Raw genomic sequence first — 7,337 nt, 5'->3', positions numbered from 1 at the left:
CGGTGGTCACGTCGACAAAGGGAAAAACCAGCGCGCCAGGTCTCGAAAGGGGCGACACGCTCTTCTGCGCCGGAAAGCGAAACGTTCGTTGGCTCTCCTTGTGCTCGCCTGCCTCTTTTGTCCGTCCAGCCGAGTCGTGCCTTGAAAACGGTCTTCAACTTCAACGTATGCGAGCGAAAATCTCTCGATCGGATGCTTCTACCGTATCGCATCGCGTAGTAACCCAACGAATCTTTCCTCTACCCGATCCTTTCAAGCAAGCCGACGTTTTATAACTAAATTATCATTTTCAGAAAAATGGCCACATTCTTCCTGATTTTTCCACTTACGCGCGTTTTATACGAACAAACCAGGTTAGTTGGGTTCTTTCTTTATTTCCTGCCTTATAGCGAGTACGTGCGTATTTTGTTTCAAAGATTCTCCCTCTTCGCGATTCACGTATCACCAATATCGGTATTATATTGCGTATTAAATACAACAATAACGTTACCTTGCTGAAAAAACATTTCATACACGACGCATACATACGACGCCCGCGTTCAATTCGCCGAATATTTCGTTACTCGGTGTTCACAATGCCGTCTTGTTTTCTTTTCTTTTTTTTTTTCTTTTTATTGCGTTCATGTGACATTCGCGATGTCACGATATCACAGCATGCCTATGTATACGAGCAATTGTAGGACATTGGACGTTACGTGTTAAACAGTTTGTCGCAGAGGTCAATTTATCGTTAAGAAATATATAGCGTACTGCAAATTCAAACAACGAGGTTAACAAGAGATCGCGCGCTATTTATTTTTGCCTACGACTTAGCTTGGACTTCGCGATTCGTTTCTCGTGTAAGAACAGGGTCGCTTCTGTTTCTCATCGACTGGGAAATCGGCGAGAAACACGCAGTCGAAGAACGAGCGAATCGGTCGAAACCTATTAATTGGGATAGTTGAGCGAGTCCCGGCGATGTGTCTCGGTTACGTAAGAATCGGTGCATGAAACGCCGATTTCCATTGAGTCGCGTCGCACGGCGTTGCTTCTTCGCTCTCGACTTGCCTGCCGCGGCGCAGCCTTCTTCCTCTCGCTTTGCTTACTTTCATCTTTGACCTTCGAAACGAATCCATGGTCTACGCGTTTCGACATACGTATAATAGAACGACAAAGCCGTGAAACTTCTGCATCGATGGACGATCGAGCGATCGATTTATTTTTTCCTGTTTCCTCTTTTTCACGATTCGATACGATTGAGCAAATCGATTACAACGAGTTAACGTTTCGTATTGTATATTCGATAATAGGAAATACGTATAAAATTTATCGAAGGCACAGTCGAGTTTTACCATGAGAAGCGAAAAATCAGATATGTATTTTGTTTGGCAGAAGGAAAGGCTTCTTTTCGTGCAAACCTGTTAGACATAACTGGGTGAATCGTTATTCGTTGTAGCGTATTTCTTCTTTCGATTGGGAAAAGTGTGTCGGGCACTGTTAAAATTAAAACGCATCGATCGACCGCATTTTTCTTTCCCGATATAATGTAATTTTCTGATGTCATGGGAACGTGAAATATTTAAATATACGTTGTAAGCGATTTATCGCTGGTAATACGCGCGATGTTTACGATGTTGCACGTTGCATAATCCTGTGGTGCCCTGCCGTTCTACGTAACGATGTTTGCGCCTCTCTACGTCGAACCAATATTTATCAATATGTAGATAGATTCAACTCAAAAGTAACTTTCATCGTTCCTCCGTGAGCAATTTTGATTTCCTATTTTTTAGACTGTCCTATTATGTACGAAAAATAGTAGAATTTTTTTTTACTTTTATTTGTCTCGCGATTTTACGACTTACAGAAAAAACAAAGAAGAAAAGACGAAGAGTTTGGCATTGTTTTATCTAATTATATTTAAATTATCATTAACTTATCCGACCGTGTCTGATAAAACATATTTAAATTGACGTTTGCCATAACGTTTCTCGAAAATTTGTCAGCCATTCAAGAACACGACGAAACAGCTCGCGCTAGAAGACATAATTCTTATCACGTGTTTTACTCAAGAAATCGCGATACGTGCTAATTAACGACAAATTGCATACTTTGTATCGTTCGTGGAAACAATTTTTGTCAAGGATTGTTTTGTCGTCCGTCCATACGTTATACGTATCTTCGATACGATATCGAATTGGTCATTCTCATTGTTTTTTACATTTTATTCTCTTCCGGGTCCAAGTAAAGACGACGATACGCTTAGAAATTATCGAGGGATCGCCGTGACTCAAATGAAAATGTGATTCATCGCGACCAAAGGTATCGTCTTGGAGCTTCGAAACCTATATACATCCGATAAAATCGTATTGAAGTTAAACATTTATATCTCTATGACAACTGACCTATATTTTGCGAAACGCGCAACTTTTCCTCGATCGTAGGCGTGTTTCTTAACAGGTATCGTCACCGTTGAACGTTATTTCGCTAATAAATCGTATCATACCGATCGAGTATCGAAACTGTCCGAGAGTTTGACAAAAAACGCGGTTCCATTCGTCGAACGCTGTCGTACGTTTTACGTTTCCTACAAAGGATAAGCGAGATTATTCTCGTAACTTTCCCTTCTCTATCTTCGGTACCATTAGCCCGAAAACACGATTATCACGGGAGATCGCCATGCGCCGAACTACAAAGCTCGTTTAACGTGAAACGTAGGCTTCTGTGGAGGAAAACGTGCGAGCCAGATGAATGCACGAAACGCGGTACAGGCGGCGGAACAGCCACAGGCTACTAACTGCCGCGCATTCTCGGTGTCTCTGTCGTCGAATCCAGTGAATGAAAGGAGCTACGACTATTTTCAGCCGGTTTCGTGGAAACTCTCTCGAGTCGATCCGTGGAATCGACTCTTAACACGTTTGTTACACGCAGTCGCGTTTACAAAACGGACGCTGGGGCCTCTGTACGGCACGCATTCTCGTTCGAGTGCACGAACGCGGAACATGCGTGGAACATGGAACTTTGGTCGAGAGTGGTAACGAACAATTAATTCTTCGATTCTTTCATAGCGACCCTTTGCTGATGCAACGTATCGTTTTTCTTCTCTCGTTCGATCGATCGATTTGAGGAGGATCGAGCTCGTGGATAGGAAAGTCGAAGGACTGCTCGAGAATTCTTAGCGCTGGGAAAACTCCATTCTGAAAGACCGTTTCGAGTAGAAACTCGAGTCACGTACTTTTATTCCCCCGTGTTTCGCGATCGCCCGATCTATTGCCTTCCAATAGCATTTCGACATCTACGTTCTATCAGAACGAACTGTCGTTCTATTTTTAGAAGATTTTTGCGACGTTAAGCGTCCGTGAAACAGAGCGATCGATTTAAGTCAGTGAACGCGTCTCGCTGCGTCGATTGTTTCGCACAAGTTTCGTTTCAAGCTCGTCGTAAAATCAACAGCGTCCGGTACCAATTGTTGCTAGTTCGCGTCGTTGGCAAACGTGTTTTCGAGCAATATGCAGATGACGAACAGATATAACGGATGACGAACGAAGCGCGTCTCGAATTATTTTCGTCTATCGACGACTCATTTCGCGATCGTACACGTTTTTTCCCATGGAATTTTTTGGAATATGGTTGACGTTGTCGAGCAGCGGACGTTGAGCACGTTTTGTCAGGAACGCGTCATCTCAGCTGGTCGCGTTACGTTGCGCGTTTATTCGTCCATTTCTCGATCCTAACTTTCTCGCGACTTCTCAAGGTACACTCTGCCTTTCGTTCTGGACGCACCAGACAAACGCGTTCTTCTTCGTTAACGAGAAAGAAGAAATATTTGCATCGAAAGATACGACGAGAGGAAGGATTTGTCGAAAATATCGACGTTACTTTATCGCCGGCAAGCCAACAACGCGTCTCTCTGTAATCTGTGCGACCAGTATTACGATGAACGTGCAATAAACCGCGACACGGAAAAAGGAAGCGTAAAAACGTCTCGGTGACCGTTCGCACGTGACTGCATCTAGCCGAACCAGGTTCGGTTGACAAGGAGCGAATAGTAGCAGCGAAAGAATACGCGTGCGCGTTTGCGTTTGCGTTCGCGTTCACGACTGCGCGATAAACAGCCGTTGCGCGTTGATGATCGCAGGATAACCGACACTCTGGCATTCCTGCCTTCGTCTACGTTTCTTTGCATTAATACCTGCAGTCGACAGACTAATTACGCGTGCGCTAGGAACGTGTATCGCGCGGCCCGTGTCCGTGTGCGCCGTGAACGACACGGACGTGCTCGTGGAAATTTCCAGGCGATGCGATATAACGCGACGTGATCTCTATGGAAGCTGAAACGGAGGAGGATCGATTAACCTTCGGGTTCTTCGACATAGATAAAGATTTACGGAGAAAGTATCGATTGATTTTGGTCCTACGGATAGATGGATTCGATTTTTTGTTAATACGTTGGATGCCCTGTTACATAGCTGTTCGTTGGTCATAACCGTTTGGAAAATGTGCAGCTGCGCGCGAGTACTCCAGTTTACGTTGTTTCGTCTATTGGAAAAGAGTTTTCCAAGATCGTTAGGTTCGACGATTCGACGCATCGCTGTTTTTATTTGTTCGGAGATTCGATGGTACGAATAACGCGTTTACAGGAAAGCAACGAGGATTTGAAGAAAGATAGACGATCGAAATAGATTTCAGGGTTATCGTTTGCGTGCAACCGTAGCAACGTTTATCACGAAAGCCGAACGTACACGCGTCTAAAGACCATAAATTACCATAATAAGCCATTTAGTTGTACCTGGCTATTTATGGTTATTATTCTTGGATGGAAACCAAGAACATTTCGATCGATTCGCATCCTCCGTACGATGATATCTCCAACTTGATTTATTTGATCGTTTAATCAATTATTTGGTCGATTTAACTGTTCTGCAAGTTATTCCGGATTAACGTTTAAATCGATTCCGTTCCAAGATTTTTCATTTGATAAAAGTTCGTAGCAACGAATCGTTGGTGGATCGAGAGCCAAATTAAAAACTAAGGATACGATGTTTGGTCGAGCTGGAGAAGTATCGCGCTCGACGAGGGAGGCGAGGATGGAAAGTAAAACGTCGTTCGTTTTATGGTTTCGTTCTGTGGAAGATTCGATCTCTCGAAAGGTTGGTCCAAGCAGATTTCTCGGGTTGCTGGAAATCCCGTAACGCGCGATCGTTTCAAAAGCTTGTTCTTTCGGTCGACGTATAGTTCCAGACTTTCAAGTAGTTTCTCGTTCCACGAATCTTCGCCGAGACGTCGAACCTTTGTCTTCTCTCGTATACCTGGGTCCACTGGCCGATAATTTTAGATCCTCGATCGTCGATTCCTCGATCCCAAGCCGATCGACCATAGCGTTATCCATATGGTGGTGAGATAGAAAATTGTAAACGATACGCGTGTTTTTCTTGTCTCTATATTTACATACGTCGTTTACACTCACATTTACATACGTATTTATCGTTGGATAAACAAGAGGTCAAAATATCAGCAGACCAGGCGTTACTTTTATCACGTTTCGTAACCCGTTTCTCAATCGCGATTCCTACTCTTACATACCAAGTTGATGTTAACGGTTTCTCGTAAAAATACAAAAAGTACTCGACGAGCATCGTCGAACCACTATTCGAATAAAGCAATTGTGCACGAGCTTCCTGTATTTTTGATTAGAGTCTATTAGAAATAAATGGTCGTTATTGGTCGAGGGTTCTCATCCAAGTATTATTCCATTGCGTAACGCGTCTCTAACGACGTAAAATATCTGCAACGAAGACTGGCGTTTTCGGGCAACGTTGTTGTATATCGTACGTGTAGCGTGTATCCATCGGAATTACCACGATCGTGCCTATTCTTTCGTTCGTTAGGTATTTATCACGGCAATGTTCGTCGCTCGGTACTTGATTCTTCGAAACGGTAGTTTGTTTGCGATTGAACGTTGGCGGTAATGCCTGGCCGACGACGCTTCCACAAATTGGAGTAGCTGTTTCTCGAAGGAAACGCGCGGTGACTCGCGTATGAGCGCGGTTATTACGACGACGACGACGACGACGACGACGACGTCGTCGTAATTCGTTACTAATAATACTAATCTTGCTCCGAACATGTTTACGCGGAGCGTTACCTCCGAGCATCCCTATTAACGTATTAACGAAACAGCCTTTCAGTGTTTTAACGTCTTTCGTCCCGTTGCGAGTTGCGCGAAAATGACACGATTGGAAAATTGCCAAGATCGTTTTGTTCTGCCAATAACTTTTTTAAACTTGGTCGAAGATCAACGAAGTTCGGAAGGAATTTCTGATCATTGGAGTCGGAGCCGAAGTTGGAACGGACTTCGCTGTTTTTCGTATAAATTCCGAAGCGTGTTGGAGAGAAATTCGTGTGTCTGTGTGTCGTATAGTTTGTTTCGTAGCAGTATTTTTATACGATCGAATCAATAGCCTTTTCGATTGCGATAAAACGATAAATTTTGTGTTTTATACCGCGTGAACGAATATCACTGTTTGTCAAACGTTTAACATACATGCGTACAATTATATGCGTGTTACGTAATTGGTACCTTTAACGAACTGTGGCAAATGGAGCGTATCGGGGCGGCGTCAAAATTGGAAGCTAAAGAAGTAAAGAAAAGTCGGAGTGGGGAATTTTTATCCCCGAATCTTTAGCTGTGTAGCGAGTCGTAAAGTTTCATTCGATTCGATCGATCTATCCAATTTCTTTCTCTTCGAGATCATTTTTCTTATTTTTGGTTCTTTCTGTTTTGTTTTCTTTTTTGTTTGTTTATTTGTTCCCAACTTTTATTTCAGAAAGGAAATTGAAAGCGGTATAACTAATTTCGATCGTCGTTTTCGCGTGTGTGTTACAGAACGGTCCCGCAAAGGCGAAGGAGCCAACCTCGACATCAACGACGAGTACCTCGGGCAACGGTTCAGCCGGGAATAATGGCGGACACGCGCCTCTTCGCCGTAGCTACACGTCCCTGGTAACAACCCTGATCGAACAACATCGTAAACTAGATCGCAGCGCGAGCGAGCCAACGTCTCGTTATAAAACGGAGCTGTGCAGGCCATTCGAGGAAAGCGGCACCTGCAAATATGGCGACAAGTGTCAGTTCGCTCACGGTTACAGCGAGCTACGGAATCTCGCCCGGCATCCGAAATACAAGACCGAGCTGTGCCGCACGTTCCACACGATCGGTTTCTGTCCGTACGGACCCCGTTGCCATTTCATTCACAACTTCGAGGAGGCTCGAATTCACAATCAAAAAGTGAGCGCGCAACTAGGATCCACGCAACCGAACATACTGGGCTTGAATCCTATTCTAAGCGCGGCAGCAGCGG

General features: G+C 44.1%; 1 protein-coding gene across 1 annotated transcript in view; it reads left to right on the top strand.

Annotated features, from left to right (window-relative positions):
• The window catches only part of LOC100743445 (protein TIS11), a 25,495-nt gene that overhangs the window by 16,547 nt on the left and 1,611 nt on the right, over window positions 1–7,337 (top strand). Inside the window, exons 2-3 of the mRNA XM_033323479.1 lie at window positions 294–353; window positions 6,863–7,333. Coding sequence (XP_033179370.1) covers window positions 294–353; window positions 6,863–7,333 — 531 coding nt within the window. The remainder of the gene's footprint in view (window positions 1–293; window positions 354–6,862; window positions 7,334–7,337) is intronic.

This window comes from Bombus impatiens, unplaced genomic scaffold (assembly GCF_000188095.3).
Source record: "Bombus impatiens unplaced genomic scaffold, BIMP_2.2 scf_1055, whole genome shotgun sequence".
NCBI lineage: Eukaryota > Metazoa > Arthropoda > Insecta > Hymenoptera > Apidae > Bombus > Bombus impatiens.
The sequence above is the reverse complement of the archived record's forward strand: the minus strand, read 5'-3'. Positions and strand labels throughout refer to the sequence as shown.